General features: G+C 41.2%; 1 protein-coding gene across 7 annotated transcripts in view; it reads left to right on the top strand.

Moving 5' to 3' along the window:
- Positions 1-20,819, top strand: part of PPARG (peroxisome proliferator activated receptor gamma) — a 125,492-nt gene that overhangs the window by 60,060 nt on the left and 44,613 nt on the right. For all 7 annotated transcript variants that reach the window (XM_020872654.2, XM_070463430.1, XM_070463429.1 and 4 more), the window contains one exon: positions 19,450-19,677. In XM_020872654.2, coding sequence (XP_020728313.1) covers positions 19,458-19,677 — 220 coding nt within the window. In that variant the 5' untranslated portion in view covers positions 19,450-19,457. The remainder of the gene's footprint in view (positions 1-19,449; positions 19,678-20,819) is intronic.

Genomic DNA, 20,819 nt, shown 5'->3' with positions numbered 1-20,819 from the left:
CTGGAGCATATTAGCACAGCTGTTTCTCTTTTATGCTATATCATATTTATTTCTTTTTTTTCCCCCTTCTTGTAGATGCTACGTAAAAATTCATGTGTTAGCTAGTCTGATTCACATTTTACAACATAAATGCTAAAGTGTTAAAATTAAGTTGCTTAATTGTTGAGATGGATGGCTTTACATTTTGATGTTTTAATTTCTCTGAAAGTCTGAAGTTTGAACATATTAATCACAGAATTTTTTAAACATTGAGCTTTTTAAAAGTTAAGAAAAAAATTTCCTGAAGTGACATTTCATTTTATTGTGACATTTGGATTCAATGTATATTTCTGTCACCTGACTCTTTTAAATGGGAGTTTAGTCTTATTATGTTACATAAAATCCTATTATTCTGTTTTCCTACAAATCATAAAAAGTATTGCTATGTTTCTCCAGTTATTAATTTAATCTGCATCAGGGCAGAATGTCCAACCTACATTGTAAAATAATTCTTGTGTCACAATTTGACAGTTTTGTCTGTTTGAAAAGAATATGTCCAGAATGCAGTACAACAAATATTTTAGGTTAACTTAAGCAAATACGTTTATGGTAAGGGATAGTTACGGGTTTTGTGTTAGTTTTCATTCTGCACTAACCTCTTTATTTTTATACCTTGAATTTGCCCTGGGTGTAATTTTTGTGTGTCTCAAATCCCTTTCAAAAGAATAACCCAGTACTTTTCTTCTTAGTTAAGATGGTACAGAATAGAATTACTAGCAGTTAAGAAATTATATATTGTACCAATTACTTAACTCTCATGTTAAATGATCTCTGATTACTCTTTATTCATAAATGTTTTTTCTGTCAAAAATATGTTTCTAAAGGCCAAAGACCCGTGATAGTTCACTTCTATTGTATTTTGTAGATGGCCACTTAAATACTTCACTGATGCCAAAACAAACAAACCTGAAAATAAATTGGGAACGTGGTCATCATTAGCTAATCGAGGCCAGCAGAGATGGAAGCCTGTAGAGATTTAGGTACCTGGCCTTGGTACAGGAATTTATTTGGCTTCTCTTGCTCATCACAGGCAAAGGGAAATAAGGGTGTTGCAAAGATCTGGGTGCTGCTATTGAAGGCAGAGTGGCTCCCTGAGTGTGAACGGTCCAGATTTCCAGCCATACGGGCCCCTTTCATGGACTTAAAAACTCCGCTCTGTGTAGCCTCTGTGCCCAAAGGGGACTTCTGTGTGTTCTCCTGGGCTTCATTATCACCGTGATTCCACGTATCTTATTCCCCTTTTTGTTTTCATCATGAGCTTTTCAAGGAACCCCGAGTAACCCCATGCTGGCCGTGAAACCGTTTCCACTAGAGAAGCTGGCGAGGTTGAAGGGATGCGTCCATAAACTGAAGCTGAACATGCCCCCGCTTTCAGTGCCAGACTGAGTCCTGGGTGAATTCTCTAATTTAAGCTGTTGCACCAGAACACTGAAAGATGATGACACGTCGTCCTTTGGAACTGATTGAGCAATGGAAGTGTGCCTTAGAGACACGACACATGCTGCAATAGATGATTCTTTGAAACGAGAGTCTCTCCTGAGAGAGGGGCGAGTGATGGATTGCCGCCGTTTCTGCTGAGGGAGACTTAAACTGTGGCCGTGTGGCTCCAGGCAGCTGTGTGCTTGGAAGCATTAGACGAACTGAGCCCAGGCTTTCACCTTTCCAGAAGTTCTCAGGGACCCATGTGGTGTCAGGAAATGGAACTCCTGAACTTGTCCTGAACTTGTCCTGGCCATATGCTTTCTGTGTGAATGCAAGCGTGCCATCCATCCCCTCTGCCCTCCGCACATGCGTTAACAGAAAATGCAGGGCTGTTGTGAGGATGAAGCGACATAGCTGTTGCAACGGCGCACCAGACGCCCTCTGTGACGTCCATTGTCCTGGGCTTGTAGTGCTAATCACTTGTGGATGGGACAGAAGATGCACAGTGTCCTAAATTGGAAGCATTTTAAGGGATATGGAGGGAAAAAAAGGCAGGATTCCTTATGCATCAAAATGACTGGCAGTTTTAAGTGAGATGAGGCCTCTGTATAACCTCTCTTGAGTGTTTTGATAAGGAAATGATCAGACTTAGAAAAAGCATCCCCATGTCTGATTTTTTTTTTTAATGGGCCAGTTACCTCCCAATTTCATTAACATTTGTCTATAAAGAGATTGAATTTCCACAAGTTCAATCATTCTTTGTTCCTAAATGAGGGCAATGAATGTATGTTTTCTTCTCAAAGACATTGAAAAAGTGTCTTGGGTTATAATGTTCTCTATATGATGAAGATTTAGGTCACTGACAGCTCCAGATTTCATGATCTCACAAGTAATAACAGTTCAGGGAGTTTTTCTAGAATTTTACTGTTGTCCATAATAATGTTTTCCTTAGTGTGAGTGAGTGAAAGCCAGTCAGTCGTGTCCGACTCTTTGCAACCCCATGGACTGTAGCCCACCAGGCTCCTCTGTCCATGGAATTCTCCAGGCAAGAATACTGGAGTGGGTTGCCATTCCCACTTCTCCAGGGGATCTTCCTGACCCAGGGATCGAACCCAGGTCTCCTGCACTGCAGGCAGATTCTTTACTGTCTGAGCCACCAGCAAAGCCCTTTCCTTAATAGTTATGTATGGCTCTAGTTTTATCATTTATTTCTGATTTAACTATTCAAATTTGTTTTCTGATCACTAGGATGTAGTAGATTTGGCAGATTTCTAGACTCTGGGAATCTCCTTATTATGTTTCTGAAAACTGTCATTTCTCTTGTACATTCCCCCCAAGTTATGAATTATAGGAAACACCCCAAATATATGTCATTTATATTAAGTGCTTACAAGAAAAACATACCACTTTAAAATTTTTTATTTTCCCCAACAAAGCCTAAGGAACACGACTTGTCTTCAAAGCTCCTGCTCCTGCTTAATCGCTCAGTCGTGTCCATCTCTTTGAGACTTCATGGACTGTAGCCCAACAGGCTCCTCTGTCCACAGGATTTTCCAGGCAAAAATACTGGAGTAGATTGCCATTCCCTCCTCTGAGGGATCTTCCCGACCCAGGGATCGAACCTGAGTTTCCTGTGCCTCCTGCATTGCAGAGATTCTTTACCACTGAGCCACCGGGAAAGCCTGCCAGCAACTATCCGTATAAACTGCAATATAAATCCATATAAATGGCAGTGTAAAACATGGGTCGTTAAATGAAAAACAATTTTTATACCCCTGATAGAGGTTGTCGTGGATTATTACCTTTATCAGCATTCTCACTTATAACTTGAATAAGATAAGCTGGAGGAGATTCTGAAATCATCATAGCTCTTTGTAAGGTACATATTCTTTGTGTCAGAGGAAATCTGACCAAAGCAAATTTCTTAGTTATATTAGATCAATGGAACATACACAAAGTTTCTGTTATTTTAGCTTCCTTTGAACACCCTTATATTAGGCTTTAGAAAGCTGTCCAGAAAACGCCTTTTGTCCACCTACTAGTGTTGAGTTATTTGTGAAAATATGTGGTAGAAAAATGAATCAGACTCTTTTGAATAGGACTGAGTTTCTATAAACCTCTACCAGATTACTTTGTGTGTGTGTGTAGACAGCTTTGTACCTGTAACTAATTTAGAGACACGGGCATTGCACATGTATTTGATAGCAATTGCTATTCAGCTCTTATAACCTGGGAATCAAGACCACGTGGCTGCCTGAGTACATAGTTTTTTAGGCCCACATAATTTTTAGTTGAGAAAGGTATTGCCAACACAAGATTGAGGTTCCCACAAGTGGCGAATGGTTTACATTAGAAAGTAGATTTAAAACAGCAACTGTCGATTACCTACAGGAGAATTATCCCTCATTACCTCATTCCAGGATTTCTGTACAGCCTTATAGCTGACCTTCTAAATGAGAAACTGTCAGCCAGCCAATCCAATCTGCCAGATAAGTGGTCCTAAAAGCCTGTCTTTATTACCCATCTTCTAATACACATTGAACATCTACAATATAATAAATATGAGACACCAGCAGGAACACTGGCTTTCAGAGCTCTTTGTAATCTGTTTCTACCTTATGTATCTTATTTCCCTCCAATCCGAGAGACTGGCCTGCCTTGCTCTAACTGGACCAATGTCGTTGTCCCAAGGACAAGCCACACTCACTTTTGCCTCCAAGACTACCATGTCCCGGAATACCTCTCCTGACTCTTCCACCTTTGCCAGCCCTCTCTGTCCTTCAAGGTCCGGTTCAGGTGACGTCTTCTCCTTGAAACACTCCCTGGATACGTCACCATTAACCCCTCTCCGTCTCCCATAAAGGACTGCGTGTCTCCTCTCCCCTCCACTGGCCCTGAGGACCATCTCAGTCTCCTGAGTCTGCCTTAGCCCCAGCAGCCTAGTCTCAACCCAGAGGGACCCCGTTAAAGTGGGGCTCAGGTCTGTCCTGGTGCTCAGCACCGGGCAGTGACCGCCCCTCTCTTAAGCGTAAGCCCCGTGCCCCTGCCTCACCACCGGCGACACCCCTGCTACCCCCGTCTGCCCGCCACGCCCTCTCTGCAGCCGCATTCGCCTCTTTGCCATTCCTCCACGTTCCACCCTGCTCCTGCCTTGGTGCTTTCGCTCCAGCTCTTGCGTCTTCCTGGAATTGTCTTCCTTTGACACCTCGGCTGACTCTCAGCTCCTCCTAATCTCCGCTCAGCTCTCACCTTCACGTGAGGTGGCTCGGACCCCCTGTTGAAGCATCTGTCCTCCCATGGGCCCTCCCCGCTCCCTGCTCTACATTTTCTCATGTCTCAAGCATTCCTCATCCTCTCGCCTCCCATAGAAGTGACTTGCTCTCCCTATTTGTTGTGTATTGTCTGCTTTATCCCACTAGCACATTAACTCCGTGAAGTCAGGGATCTTTGTCTAGTTTGTTCATCCACTGACACATCCCAACTACTTGGAATATGCTCGGTGAATAGCAGGGCTCAATGACACTTGTTCAATGAAAGAATAAAAACCCTCTAGAATTTTTGGTCTGTATCACAGTGTTTAACCCTTAATTTGAAACTGCCTGATATTGTTCTCTGTTTTAAAGATTCCCTAAGCCGAGTTACGTAGTCACTGAGGATAAGATCCAAGTTTTATATTTCCTTTTATTCCACCAGTATCTAACACGTAATAGGTGTCTATTAAGTTCTTGTTGACTTATTAAGAACACGCTGATCTTCCACGGTACTTTTCTGAGATCAAACACTGGAATCTATTTAGTGTGTAAAGATGAAAGTTTAATGTGTGCTGAATAACATTCTAAAATTGATGCTAATGTAAGCAAACCATATGATATATGTGCTAAAAACCAAGTACAAAGATACTATGGATTACCTGTTAGAGTTATTTGCACCATGGCCCTCCACTGATTTGAATATCATTAGCTGGATATCATTTGAATATTAATTTGAATGTGACAAGTTTTTGAATTAGCCAAATGCCTGGCTTCTTTGGCAAGTCTATCTATGTCTTGATACTTCCAGTGTTCACCTGAACTTCAGGAGGCCTATTTGCTAGCAGAAAAGTACCTTACTTGCTTTAGTAACTAATATCCCATATATAAAGCCCTTAGAGCACTGCCTGCTATGTCATCAGTGTCCAGCAGATGTTAATTCTATCTTATCACCTTTAAAGTAGAAGTTACCACTCTGGGATAATACAGGTTTACATTATCCATACTACCAAAAGTTTTCTATTTTCAGTTACTTAAATCAGACTTGCTTCTTAAGTCTCCTCTAGTCTTCTCCTTAGCATTTTTTCAGAATATCTAGATATTATCTGATCAGTTCAGTTCAGTTGCTCAGTCATGTCCGACTCTTTGCGACCCCATGAATCGCAGCACGCCAGGCCTCCCTGTCCATCACCAACTCCTGGAGTTTACTCAAACTCATGTCCATCGAGTTGGTGATGCCATCCAGCCATCTCATCCTCTGTCGTCCCCTTCTCCTCCTGCCCCCAATCCCATAGATACCCATTATTAATCATAGTTCTAGAAGAAAAACCAAGGTTCAATTTCTAGTTTTGGCAGAGAGCCAATGGCAGAATCTAGTAACAGAAGTTCTGACATCCTTCACGTGTTCCAGGCACGTGAACACAATGGCCCCCTTCTTTCAGAGAAACTTAGATTTCATTCTTATTACTCTTTTGCTTTGGATTAGCAATTAAATATTTTTAATGTAAGATAATTAGATATTACCTTACTGTTGTCTTACCCTTTACGTAAAACTCTGCCTTTTAGTTTTGAAAAACCTATTATGCAGACTGGGCAATTTTGCTTAGTTGATTAAACTATGTTGCTAATAAGATCCAAATGTGTGTGTAAATTTGACCTAATTATGGTCAAGTTTCCATAGAAATCTCTCCCATTTACAAGGAATCTCTTTACTATTGATACAGCCACACCTCTAGCCAATTATAAGGTACAAACAATTGACCCAGGAGAAACCAGTCCAGTTTGCAAGTGCTGGTTCTGTATGAAATCTAATCCTCTCTGATGTTATATTCATTTTGTTAATATGGCTTAAATTAATTCAGGTATTAGAGGGGCCATGCTAGATGTTGGAGATGAGTATCTTTTCCTTGGATTATCTTTATCAGGAACAATCCAGTCCTAGCCATTCCACTGGCCCTTACAATTCAAACACATCTCTACAGTGAAGAGAGCCCTGATTATTTCAGAAAGTGTGAGTCTCTTTCTCTCTGTTTCTAAAGCACTTACTGTCTGTCTACTTTCTTCTTTTATCAAACATCTTTCACCTTGGTAACGTCTCAAGGTCAAGAACTACATTATATTATGTTTCTTGTGAGACCTGAAGAATACCTTACACATAGTTTTAGGTCGTTGGTTATCTTGATTTAAGATGGCTTTGGCTTTGTATTACTGATTGAGCATGAACTGAGATTAAGATACTGAGAAAGGAAAATTGCCAAGGAAAAGTTTTGGGAAGAGAAACACCATAATGAAATACACCGTGACTTGTATAAGAAGCAAGGTCATCAGTCAGCACCTTACCAGAGGGGAGAAAACAGCTCCTTTTAAATCGAAATACATTTGACCATTTAGATCTCCCCTGTAGAAGAATTATAAAAGTTTGGAAGCACTGATTACCTCTGCATTGATATTCCTCTTCTGTAATGTAAAATAGTCCCGTATAAAGCATTTTGGCAATGTTACACTTAAATGGCAAGCACTGTATTACAACTCCTGTTTTTATGTGGATTTTACACTAAAAAATTCAAGTAACATTTTCTTACTTGCAACGGACAGTTCCCAGGAAAATGTAAACTTTTGCTTTATGATATTTCTTTTGTATAATGTTAGACATGGAATAATTTTAGATCAAGAATTTCTTTGAGTTGAGTAAAATGAAACCCTGTTACATGTTTTTAAGGAAAACATGCACACAGATACATGTGTGGGTGTGTTCCTCCTCTTCCACTGTGTTTTCTAAATCTTGGCTTACTTATATAACCTGTTCATACTTGTGTGTGGTGTGGTGGGAGTTGTGTGTAGATTTTCAATTAGCCTGGTTGCAGGCTCCTCAAAGATACAGTATTTTGAGTTTTCTGTCATTGTGGTGTTTCTCTTCAAGGCCAGTTTGTTGTAGTGCTTTGGTAGGATTCTCATAAATGGTGATCTATAAAATAGGGCATTTTTTCTAATAAAAATTCAATTCAAAAAAAAAAAAGCAAGGTTATAAAATAGGTCATTGATATAAAGAAGAAGTTGAATTATTAGTATTAAATTGGTAGCTTGAATTTAACCTACTGATATATTTCACTTAAAAAGAATGTCTCAAAAGACAACTCAACTGATTGAAGCACATTAACCTTCCAAACATAGGACTCTTGATGTAGGCATTAGGTTTTAGAGAAAGATTTCCTGCATTATTAAAGAAAACAGGGTCTCTATATAACAGAGTAGGCCAAACATATCTAAAGCAAGAACATATCTTTGAATACTGACTCCTAGAATGAAATGTGCATCCTTTGAGTTTTTACCTGCCCTGTTTACACTGCTTTAAGAACCTATAGATTAAGACCTACAGTTCATATGAAATTGATTTTTGTGTATGATATAAGAAAGGGGTTGAACCTTTTTTTTCTCTATGTGGATATCCAATGTATGACCTACTCTATTTATTGAAAAGACTGTCTTTCCCCACTACACTACACTGACATTTTTCATAAACTAGGTGACCATTTACATGTGGCATTGATTCTAGGCTTGCTCTTCTATCACATTGGTCTATTCTTCTGTCTTTGCACCAACCAATATCCGGTCTTAATGACTGTAGCACTATCATTGGTTCTGGTATCTGGTAGTATAAGTCCTCCAGCGTTTTCTTCTCTTCAAGATTGCCTCGTCTAGTCTTAGCCCTTTAAATTTTCATATAATTTTTTAGGGTCAGCTTGTCATTTTCCATAAAAAAAAAAATGCTAAGATTTTGATTGGAATTGTTCCGAATCTATAGATAGATGTGGGGAGAATTGACAGTGGTATAACACTGAGCCTTCCAGTGCATGAACATGATATACCCCTTCATCCAAATATTTAGATCTTTTTTCAGTAATATTTTTGAGTTTTCAATGTAGAGATCTTACTCTTATTCTGATAGATTTTTTTCCCGTAGGTACTTGATGATTTTGATGCTATTGTAAAAAGTCATTTTAAAATGTCATTTTCTGTTTGTTGTTGGCTTATAGAAATACAGCTGATTTTTTTATATCAACCTAATAGTCAGCAACTTTGCTAAATTCTCCTGTTAACTGTAATGGTTTTGTTGTGTTTTTTTTAATACAATCATGTCATCTGTGAGTAATGTTAGTTTATTTGTACTTTTCTAATTCTGTGTTTTTGTTGTTGTTATTGTTGGATTGGAGAGGATCTCCAGTGTTTAATAGAGATAATGATAAACTAGTAGCCTCATCTCACTCCTGATCTTAGAAGGAAAGCTTAAGTATTTCACTGTCAAGTATGATGGCTACTTTAGGGGGTTTTGTCTTTTTTTAAATAGTTATTCTTTTTCAGATTAATGAAGTTTCCTGCCCTTCCTAGTGAAGAGGTTTTTTAAACTCATGAATGAGTGTTGAATTGTATCAAATGCTTTCAAGTGGAATATTTTTGATAATGCTATAATGGCTCGGGAGGAAGAGTTAAAATGAAAATGCTTACATCAAATATTTTAATATGATGTGGCAATATGTTTTAAGATTATATATATATGTAATCTATATATATGTATGTATATATAGTATAGCTAATGAAAACCTGTGTTTCTCTCCATAACTACTGGTGATTTGGCTACATCTGTTTTGACACTTTTGTCCTCAGAGTTTGTTTAGCTTAGGACCATTGTCTTCTCATTAAGAGTGCTTGGCACAGCAAATTGAAAACAAAAGAGTAAACAGAAGCATAGTGTATCACTCAGTTTGCCAGACTAAACCACTCTGAGTAAGGCCAGCTTTCCCCTCTAGGATAATCTCAGGCCTTTGGCCTTTGGAGATGCTTGGGTAGTAAAGTGTTCTTTAAGAACACCTACCCACTCTCCCTCTCCCTGGTTGCAGGAGGTCCTTTGTGATGGTTGACAAGGAGGCAGAGTCAGGAGAAGCAGTGCTTTGGGGGTCTTGGGTGGCTGCCTCCTTTCTAAGTAGTTACACACTTCTGGAGCATTCCTTTCATTTTCTTTCTTTCCCTTCCCACTCAGCCTCCTGTCTCCCATTTTCATTCCCCCATCACTGCAAAACCCAAATCAAGCTGCACAGAGGGAGATGAGCAGTGGGGAGCATTCCAGTTCGCTGTTTCTGACCTGAGCACCATTCTTCGCTGGCTACCCGTGTGTGCTAGGCAAGCCCAGGTTTTCAACTCGGCCAGAGTAACTACAGTTCAACAGATTCAATCCTGACTAGATTTCAGTGAGTCTCCCTTTAGAAACATGTTTTCCTAATACTTGACCAACAGATGACATGTTTTCTCTTCTGCTTTTATCAGAAGAACCAACCTTGAACTAGTTTGACTATGATGAGAAAGAGGGCTTGAATCTCCAGCTAAGGTGGCAGAAGAAATGATCAGTCTGGATGAGGGCATGGTTCTGTCATCTTTCCTGTCACCTGATATCTCAGGACTGGGTTAAACAGCTATCTCAACAAGATGTGGCCCATGCAAGAGAAAATGAAGTTTGTAAAAGTGTAAATGAACATTTTCTAAAGCCCCTTGTTGGTCTGAATTTGGAAATTTGCTGTGAGACCTCCTGGCATATTATAAAGAAATGTGCATATAAGGATACATATTAGAATGCTTTCAACCTCTTGAAAGCCAAGGCTATCAATGGGAGTATCACCAAGATGTCAACCACAGAAGCATTGAATTTGGTTTGTAGTATTGCCTAAGTTGACAATGCAATGAAAATGTCTTTTCTTAAACAAATGACACTCCTAAGGAATCCATTTTTAATCCTTTTAAACATTAGTAAGTTGTATTAAAAATAGTAAGTTACGTTAACTATATGTACATTTATAAGTTATACATATATTAACAAATTATAAATTACATATGTAATGGGTCAGTGCCTGTCATGGAATAAGTGCCTAAAAATTATTAGCTACTGTTAAACTGTGGATCTTCCCTGGTGGCTCAGTGGTAAAGAACCCGCCTGTCAGTGAAGGAGACGTGGGTTCAAGCCCTGGATCAGGAAGATCCCTGGAGGGGGAAATGCCAGCCCACTGCAGTACTTTTGCCTGGGGATTCCCATGGGCAGAGGAACCTGGTGGGCCACAGTCCATGGGGTCACAAAAGAGTCAGACACGACTTAGTGACTGAACAATGACAAACAACAACAGTAAGCTATACTTCTGCTGATGGGGCCCAGACTCTTTTTCTTCTGTGATACCAGTGAAGGAAAAGAGATGAAGTGATAGAGTCTGTCTTTTAAATGCTTGAGTCACAATCATCTGTGAAATGTCATCTGTTGGTCAAGTTTTAAAATGTTTCTGATTTTCCTTTATTTTACTTGAAGCTACATTAAAATTTTCTCTACTATTCCAGGTTATTATATGATAATTCCTTTTAAGAGGACTGGGAAACAAGCAGGGAATATATTTCCTTCTTCTTAGGTGAAATCATGGGAAAATGTTGCAATTTAAAGATACTTAATTTTTACCTTTATCAAAGTAATATTTGCACACAGTTTTGGAAGTCAGATTGTGCAAAGCTTTTAATGAAGAATTGCAATCTTTAGTCCATACCCAGTTCCCACTCCTCAGAGGCAATGATTTTTAACTTTTTAAAACATTTCTCCTGGCTTTTACTACTGTGTCTTAAGATAACATGCTTATACTACTATTTTAAAATTGTGTCCATCATTACCCACTGACTTCCTACTGTGGTAGATAAGAATTTATTTAGCGCTTTGCCACCACGGTCCCTTTCCCAAAACACACACTTCTTCCCCCCAACTTCATCGTGTGGCAATTCATAATTTTAGGTGAAATCAGATATCTGTGCTCACCTTTGAAAGTGTTGCTTGCGGTTGAGCCAGACAGCACGCTGCAGTCCTGCCTCTGACCCTGACTAGCTGTTTGTCTTCTGGAGTTGATTGTTATTTTTACCTTTGCTCCCATGTCGCTCTTTTTCTGCATACCTGTCACTAACCCGTCCTCAGACTCTCCCTCAGAGTGGGCATGTGCGTGTCTCAGGCCTTGCGTTTCTCCGGGGATCCCTCTGCCCCCTCTGTCCCCCTGTTCCTCTCTCTGTGTCTAGGAGCAGGTTCTGCTCAGGACCTGGTGTCTTAGGCCTTCCTTCCCCCTCTCCACTGGGTTCCCATCCCTTGCTTCCTGGGTGTTTTGTTTCCTTTTTGTTCTGGTGTGGAACTCTAGGAAAGAGGTGACTGTTTTTGAGGCCTTGTATTTCTGAAAATGTCTTTATTCACCTCTTACACTTGAGTGATGGTTTGGCTGAGTATAAAATTCTAAGTTGGGAATCATTTTTTTTTTCTTTGAAATTTGAAAACACTGCTCTTTTGATTTCCTAGCTTCCAGTGCTGCTCTTGAACAGGTCGTTGTCATTCTGATTCCTGGCCCTTTATATTGAACCTTTCTCCCCCTGTCTGGGATCTTTTAGGAGAGTCTCTAAAAGAAGCATCCGTCTTTACTGTGACTCCTTTCTGCGTGGTTTAAGTTCTCGCTTCTGTTTTGCTGTTGTTTTACCGACATAAGTCCTTGCCCTTAGTCACTCTGAAGTCAAAGAAAACCTAAGGGGTGACTTAATGCTTTTCAAGTACATGTGGTAAAGGACAAATAGCCAGAAGACAATAACTATCGATGTAGAAAATGAAATTCCAAAATTATAAAGTCCAACAACATAGCTTAGATCATGATTTCACAAACCCTATTCCATCAAACAGTAAACTCTGTGAACATTGTAGGCCATGCCCCCCCATCTGCTTTTGTATATTCTCATGAATTATTAGCATATAATTCTAAGAAGTCCTGCGGCAAACTCATTTACACAGGCTTCATGTAGCATTTCCTAAGTTTATTTGCCCACCAGAATTTTTTGTTTTTAATTATTCTGAAAGGAACATCGTTAACATATGTGTAACACAGTTGGGGACATGCCAGATAAGACGTAGACTTTCCTGGCTGCAGAAGAGCAATTAAGCATTGGAATGAGTAACCAGGAGAGGCTGTGGGCTCTCCTTTTGCAGAGGCCTTTAACAGGACATCTGTTTTAGGCGTAGTCCTGTTTGAACAATAGTACTTCGCTTCTGTTTCTTCCTCTTCCTGTCCCCTAGTGGTAGCGTTGAGGAGCTTTTAGCCCACCTTTTACATGATTCTAGTAATCTGGTGACAAAAATTACCACTGCCACCAATAATTATATTTATAGAGAACTCAGTGGCCCCATGCTGGATGCTTTACATGTATTATTTAACTGAATCTTCAACGGCAACTCTGTGAGGTCGGTAGTATGATTGTTTACAGACTCGGGATAGTTAGGTATAAAGAGATTACAAAATGACAAGCAGGAGGGCAGGATTCAAACCCGGGGCGTCTGACTCACTAGTGGCTCTCCATCTGCAGATGTTAATGTCCAGAACAGCAGCCTCTTCAACAAACAAACATGTAAAATGCATACATTTATTTTGTGAAAACTTAGACTGGTACAGTGCTCACTTTATCAGAGTATTCCCTAAACCTTTTGATGAATTCAGAGTTTATTATTTTTCTTAGAAACAAATTCTACTCCCAGTTTTTTTTTTTTCATTCTAATTTGTCATTCAGCACATGGCTTCTTGCATGAGGAGGAACCATTCATTCTCCCTCATGAATTTGATGTCGTTCCTATGTAGGAGTCAAGACTAAAATGTTCGGATCGGTAGATACTGGTGTAGCTTAAAAAGTACCCTTTTCAATGTGTTTACAGTAACAAGTCCCTAATGTAGTGCGGAGGATGCTAGAGAAGAAGACAGAAAACCTGCATTCTCATGGGCTCAGCCTCTAGCTCCAGACTCACAAGCAAATCACTTGGCCTGCTTTTCTTCATCTGTCAGATGAGGAGCTTAGATGATCTCCAAAAGGCCCTTTCCGCTCTAACGTTTTCGGGATAGTTTTTGTCTCTGGGTATCAGCTACTGTAACGGGAGAGGAATTAGGAAATTTGCAGGTCACTGCAAAGTGATTTGAATAGATCAGTAAGGCGGGTGGCTGGGTGAATCACATTTAAGAGTACCATGATCCTTGAGCAGAGGATGAGATGGCTGGATGGCATCACCGACTCGATGGACATGAGTTTGAGTAAACTCCGGGAGTTGGTGATGGACAGGGAGGCCTGGTGTGCTGCGATTCATGGGGTCGCAAAGAGTCAGACATGACTGAGCGACTGAACTGAACTGAACTGAACTGACCCTGAACTGAAACAAATGAGACTGAAAAAAAGAAAAAAAAACCAGCAGTGACCAAATGTCTCTCTGAGGTCACTTCCAACACGGCTCCTAAGTTTCAGACCATCTAGGAAAGGCTCTTTCCTGCACCCACTCTTGTTGCTCAGCTTAACCAGTTGCTCCAGTGAAACCTCTACTGGAGAATTACTCACCCTTGACAGGGCATCCCTTTGAACCTGGCACCTCACAGGTGTTCAGTGAGGGTTCGTTGAAATTGATTGTTATTTGATATAGAACTAGAAGATCCAAGAAGAGATTTATTTTCCTAACCAGTACTAAGTTAGGAAGTCACATGTGCAGGCTGGGCTGTGGAGTTTTAGACCATCTGGGTTGATAACCCAGCTCTGCTCCTTAGTAACTGGTGCAGGCTGTGGAGTTTTAGACTGTCTGTGTTCATTCATAATCCAGCTCTGCTTGTTAGTAACTGGGTGGTCTTGGGCAAGTTATTTCCATATCTGTGCCTCGGTTTCCTCTTCTTTAAAGAGATTTACAAGTGTACCTACTTCACAGGACATTGTGAGCATTAAGTGAGATGATATTTGGCACAAGACTCAGCAAAAATTCAGGGTTCTATTAATACTCAGTTCAGTCACTCAGCTGTGTCCAACTCATTGCGACCCCATGGACTGCAGCACTCCAGGCTTCAGCTAATGTATTTATTAAGGCAAGAGAGGTAGTAGGATAGCATCACCAATTCAGTGGACATGAACTTGGGCAAACTCCAGGAGATAGTGAGGGACGGGGGTTTGGCGTGTCCATGAGGTTGCAAAGAATTGGATATGAAACCTCAATGAGGTACCATTACACGCCAGTCAGAATGGCTGCTATCCAAAAGTCTACAAGCAATAAATGCTGGAGAGGGTGTGGAGAAAAGGGAACCCTCTTACACTGTTGGTGGGAATGCAAACTAGTACAGCCACTATGGAGAACAGTGTGGAGATTCCTTAAAAAACTGGAAATAGAACTGCCATATGACCCAGCAATCCCACTCCTGGGCATACACACCGAGGAAACCAGATCTGAAAGAGACACGTGTACCCCAGTGTTCATTGCAGCACTGGTTTATAATAGCCAGGACATGGAAGCAACCTAGATGCCCATCAGCAGACGAATGGATAAGAAAGCTGTGGTACATATACACAATGGAATATTACTCAGCCATTAAAAAGAATTCATTTGAATCAGTTCTAATGAGGTGGATGAAACTGGAGCCCATTATACAGAGTGAAGTAAGCCAGAAAGAAAAACACCAATACAGTATACTAACACATATATATGGAATTTAGAAAGATGGTAACGATAACCCTATATGCAAAACAGAAAAAGAGACACAGATGTATAGAACAGACTTTTGGACTCTATAGGAGAAGGCGAGGATGGGATGATCTGAGAGAACAGCATCGAAACATGTGTATTGTCAAGTGTGAAACAGATCGCCAGTCCAGGTTGGATGCATGAGACAAGTGCTCCAGGCTGGTGCACTGGGATGACCCAGAGGGATGGGATGGGGAGGGAGGTGAGAGGGGGGCTCAAGATGGGGAACACATGTAAATCCATGGCTGATTCATGTCAGTGTATGGCAAAAACCACCACAATATTGTAATTAGCCTCCAACTAATAAAAATAATTGTGAAAAAATAAATAAGTAAAAATGCAGAGCCCATTTGGCCCAGGTGATTCTTATCTAACTTTTTCTGGCCAGAATTTTAGGCATGTAAATATTTTGTATAAAAATGCAGTCATTCTGAAAAAAAAAAAAAGAATTGGATATGACTTAGCAACTGAACAACAATTATTAAGGAGATGCAGCATTTCCCTGGACATTCTAGAAGGTTTTCTTTTCCTTTCATAGGAGACAGTATAAACCCTGACAGGTAGACTGTATAGTTCTAGTGCTCGACTTATCATTTAAAATCTTTCCTGACCCACTTCTGTACTTCCGAACAGTGACACCTCTCGGGTGAGAGAAGTTGCTTTACTTTGCATCATATGTCTCTTTGCAATGAAATACACTGTAGTTTGGCACATTGCGAAAAAATCTGCTCATGAACTGTCGCAGAGTTTAAAGGCAGGGTTGATGGTCTGAGATAAAGGGCACATGTTCGTGTCCTACCCCACAACATCTGCCCCAGGACTGCCGTCTGCTTGAAACACACCTACAGTTGTGAAATTAAGGGCTGTGCCTAACGCAGTGCACTCGTCACCTGGCTGGAAAGTGGAGATGCTGTTCGTGCAAGTGGTCTGTTCACGTGTTCTTCCACGGGTAATTGCATGGGGTAACGAAAAACACCTACTCGCCTTACAGCTTGGCAGAAACAGTAGCTTATGTTTTCTAGAGACGAAATTAGAAGCAGGCTCCCTGGACCCATCTCTTAAGTCAAAATAAAATAAAACCTCTAGGGAACCACTGTGCCTCCCAGTAACTGTGGCCGGTGGAGTACTATTGTTTAGGTCACGGTGTCCCAGGATGAGAGGACAGGGAGAGGGAAGGAGAGGAAGGAAGGTACATGTCGAATGCTTTGTTTTCATAGAGATGAAGAAGCAAACTGTTTTCTTTCTTACTTTGTCCTTTCTGTGTAGGGGGAAAAACAGTTTATAGGACTCTAATCTTTCTGCTGCGATTATCAGAAGAGAAAAACTGAGTATACATTGTTGAGAGGAGGAGATACAGCTTAAACTGTATTTTATTTATGACACTGAAAGCTACATCTTTCTGGGGAGCTTCAGTCTTAGCAAAACTAAACCGCTGAGAAAGTATTTTTATTTTTTCCATTTTCCTCAGAGAAATGAATACTTGTTCTGGCCTTCCCTATAAAATATGATCATTGAGTTGGCAAGCATTTAGTAAACAAGGTCTGAAGGAAAAACGGAATAATAAGACACTGTCCTTTGCTCCAAAAACTGGAAATCGAACAGCGGAGATATTTGTTTAAATAATTATACCAAAGTGAAAGAGGTGTGCTTAGTGCTGTGGGAACACGGAGAAGGGAGAATATTTTTTTAAGTTGGAGAATTCATGGAAGGTTTCATGGATCAAGGAGCATGTGGACCAGTATGGGATTTTCCCCACTCCTGTGGGATAGACAGACGGGCATCGTGACGTGTGATCGTGAGGAATGGGAGGAGCCCGAGGAGTCCCAGAAACGGCGTGAACAGAGATGAGCGGACTAGACAGTGCAGAGTGTCTGCCCTGGGCACGTGGTGTGAGGGGCCCAAGCATATGACTGCCGAGGAGGGGGTGAGGTCAGGGAGCCCAAGTGGAAAATGACACTGGAAAAGTCAGACTGTCGGGGTGCTTGCATGACGGGTGAAGACTTATAAATTTATTGCACGTCGATCAGTGTTTCCCCTGCTTTTGCAGCAGATTGCCTTTAGGAGAAGAGGACAACAAAGTTAGCGTTCTTGGGGGAGGAAGGGGTGTATCGGTGGAGCACAAGGGGCGTTTAGGGCAAGGAGATTAGGATCCTGTGATGGTGGATCAGGGACGTCATACATTCAGAGCCGTAGAATGGACAACGCAGAAGAGTGAACCCGACTATAAACTGTGGGTTTTAGTTAGTGATGTATCACTGTTGGTTCATCAGTTTTGTAACAAGCAGTACCACATTAATGTAAGTGTTAATAATAGGGGAAATGTCAATTATTAATAGCGGAAACTGTGTGTTTCAGGGTTTGGTGGGGAGGGAGAAAGGGGAAGAGGTATTGTAGAGCTTTATACTTTATGCCCAATATTTAAGTAAACCTAAAGCTGCTTTTTTAAATAGTCTATTCTGGGCTTCCCTGGTAGCTCAGACGGTAAAGCATCTGCCTACAATGTGGGAGACCCGGGTTCGATCCCTGGGTTGGGAAGATCCCCTGGAGAAGGAAATGGCAACCCACTCCAGCATTCTTGCCTGGAAAATCCCATGGACAGAGGAGCCTGGTAGGCTACAGTCCATGGGGTCACAAAGAGTCGGACACGACTGAGTGACTTCACAAAAAAAAAAAAAAAGTAAAATAGTCTATTCTCTTGGGGACTTCCCTGGCAGTCCAGGGGTGAAGACTTCACCTTCTGATGCAGGGGGCAAGAGTTCAATCCCCTGGTCCGGGAGCTAAGATCCCACATGCCTTGTGGCCAGAAAACCAAAACATGAAACAGAAGCAGTATTGTAACAAATTCAATAGAGACTTAGAAAATGGTCCATATTTTTAAAAGCTTAAAAAAATACAGTCTGTTTAAAAAAAATTAGTGTTCTTCTAGCTATGAAATGTACTTTAAGTATAAAGTTTTTTAGGAGTTCAGAATCATATCTTTAAAATCAGATAAATTTTTCATTCTATTTATTTACACATAAATAGCTATTTTATCATTAAAATTTCCCCCAAAACTTTTCAATAAAACTAATGACCCTTAGGGATATGATTCCTGTGTTGAGAAGCCTGACATGGGTTGGCAGGCAGTCACTGAAGTCATATGTTAAAAGTGAAACAAAATTAAACCAGTAAAATGATGAGCAAACAACTTTTCTTGCAACCCAGACATGTTTTGCATCCCTATTTTTATTTCCCGGTATTGATACAGCAGCATATACACTACCTTTAGTGTGGTCGACCTTAACTTTGGTCTTCAGAAGAACTCTGCGGTCAGCATAACCCACATTTGTGGATATTGCAGGTGAGACAAGAGAGGTGTCTTTTCATAGGAAAATGATTTATTTTAAGAAAAATGGCTGGAGAAAAATAAAATAATCAGACTGAGGAGATGGGCAAAGTAAATGATGTGTCCTGGGTTAGGTAGGTTTAGGTGACGTTCAGAACAAAAGATGCAGTTCAATGGATGCCCCTGTCACTAAGAGCGCACACTGTTTTCTGGATGTCATTGAGACCCAGTGGGAGCTCCAGACGGTCAGCAGTGTAGGGTTTGTACCATAACACAGATAATGTCAGGCTTTTTGCATCCTTATTCGTGCAGATATTCAGACGTGCGAACCCACACAGCGCCTGATGAGCCCTCTTGGAGCCGCTGAAGCACATTCACAGCACTCATCTCCTTATTTGTGTTTTCGAGGCACTTTGTTTTTCTTACGAAGACCACAGCTAGAATCTTTAACCTCTTGCAAGAGTCAGCCTGTGAGAGCTGCATTCTTTAGCTCTCTGCTCGCTGGGAAAAAGCAAGAAGCCCATTCCCAGATACCCTTATGAAAGCCATCCGGCTGTAGGGAGAGCAGGGCTGTCTGTAGGACGTTGGTGTGGGCCTGCTGCACAGGCTGACACTGCCAGAGGCGCCTCGATCGTGGCGTCCAGGTAAGGGGTGACCCCCATCGGTTAGTTCAGCAGCCTGCACGGCACTAAGAAGGCGGTTGTGTTCGCCTCTCTCCTCGTGATCACCTAGGTGACATCTTGACCTGAGACTCTTTCTGTTCCCTTTCTGTGTGTCTTCACGAGACTGCCCAGTCCTCAGGACTAACGTCACAGCTGGTCTTTTCTTTGTTTCAGAAATTACCATGGTTGACACAGAGATGCCGTTTTGGCCCACCAACTTTGGGATCAGCTCCGTGGACCTTTCTATGATGGATGACCACTCCCATGCCTTTGACATCAAGCCCTTCACCACCGTTGACTTCTCCAGCATTTCCGCTCCGCACTACGAGGACATTCCGTTCCCAAGAGCTGACCCGATGGTTGCAGATTATAAGTATGACCTGAAGCTCCAAGAGTACCAAAGTATGAGGTTTATTTCACTTTTCAGACTGTTGAGACTAGGATTGGACTAATCTCCCGTCCACAGTAGGGTAAATGCCCCCAGGACTAATGGCTGTGGTGAAGACATTTACCATTCATTTATTCATCCACTTGTCCATGAAATACTAAGCATTTATAATGGACCAGTGGCTTCCCAGGTGGCTCAGATGGTAAAGAATCTGCCTGCAATGTAGAAGACCCAGATTCCATCCTTGATTCCCCTGGAGAAGGGAATGGCTACCTACTTACTCCCTTGTTCTTGTCTGGAGAATTCCATGGACAGAGGAGCCTGGCAGGCAAAAGTTCTCGGGAAAAAGTGTCGGACACAACCGAGTGACTAACACTTTCACTTCCCAGGTGGCTCAGTGGTTAAGAATCCGCCTGCAGTGCAGGAGACATGGGTTTGATCCCTGGGTCGGGAAGATCCCCTGGAGGAGGAAATGGCAACCCACTCCAGTATTCTTGCCTGGGGAATCCCATGGACAGAGGAGCCTGGTGGGCTCCAGTCCATGGGGTTGGAAAGAGTACATGACTGTGTGACTGAGCTGACACACGCATGTAACCGACCAACAAGGCCGGTAGTCTGTGAACACCCTGGATCATCTTTCCTTTTCCCCCTCTTCCCTCCTGTCTTTCTTTTCTTCTGTCCTTCTCAGGGACAGTCTCCAGCATGATTACACTGCTAGCTGTATCTCAGGCTAAGTGTCCGTCCCCCCCAAATTTTGATTCATTGTTTCTACTTTTAAGTAGACAAGTAATAGTTTATTACCTCCTATAACTTATCACTAAATCACTATTACTATAATGCAGTTTTCCTAATTCTGCCCTTTGAACAGCTTACCTATTTTTCAGCACAAATTTGAATGTTGACATTGTAGACTATTGATAAATCTCCATGCTATTAATGCAGTTCACATCAAGAAAAACTAAAACTGCACTTTTCAAGATAAGATAAATTTCTGTGATGCTATTTCCTTGATTTTTATCTCTTTGCTGTTATGCTGGTTTTCCAGAGCAACCACTGTGTAATTGGCAGCCATTACTTGACAAGAAGTAAGAACTTCCTGTATTTCTAGTTTTTTTAAGATAAATTATATACTTGGTTATATTTACATGTGTGATTT

This window comes from Odocoileus virginianus, unplaced genomic scaffold (genome assembly GCF_023699985.2).
Source record: "Odocoileus virginianus isolate 20LAN1187 ecotype Illinois unplaced genomic scaffold, Ovbor_1.2 Unplaced_Contig_2, whole genome shotgun sequence".
NCBI classification, from domain to species: Eukaryota; Metazoa; Chordata; class Mammalia; order Artiodactyla; family Cervidae; genus Odocoileus; species Odocoileus virginianus.
Note: the sequence above shows the minus strand (reverse complement) of the source record. Positions and strands in the feature narration are given on the sequence as shown.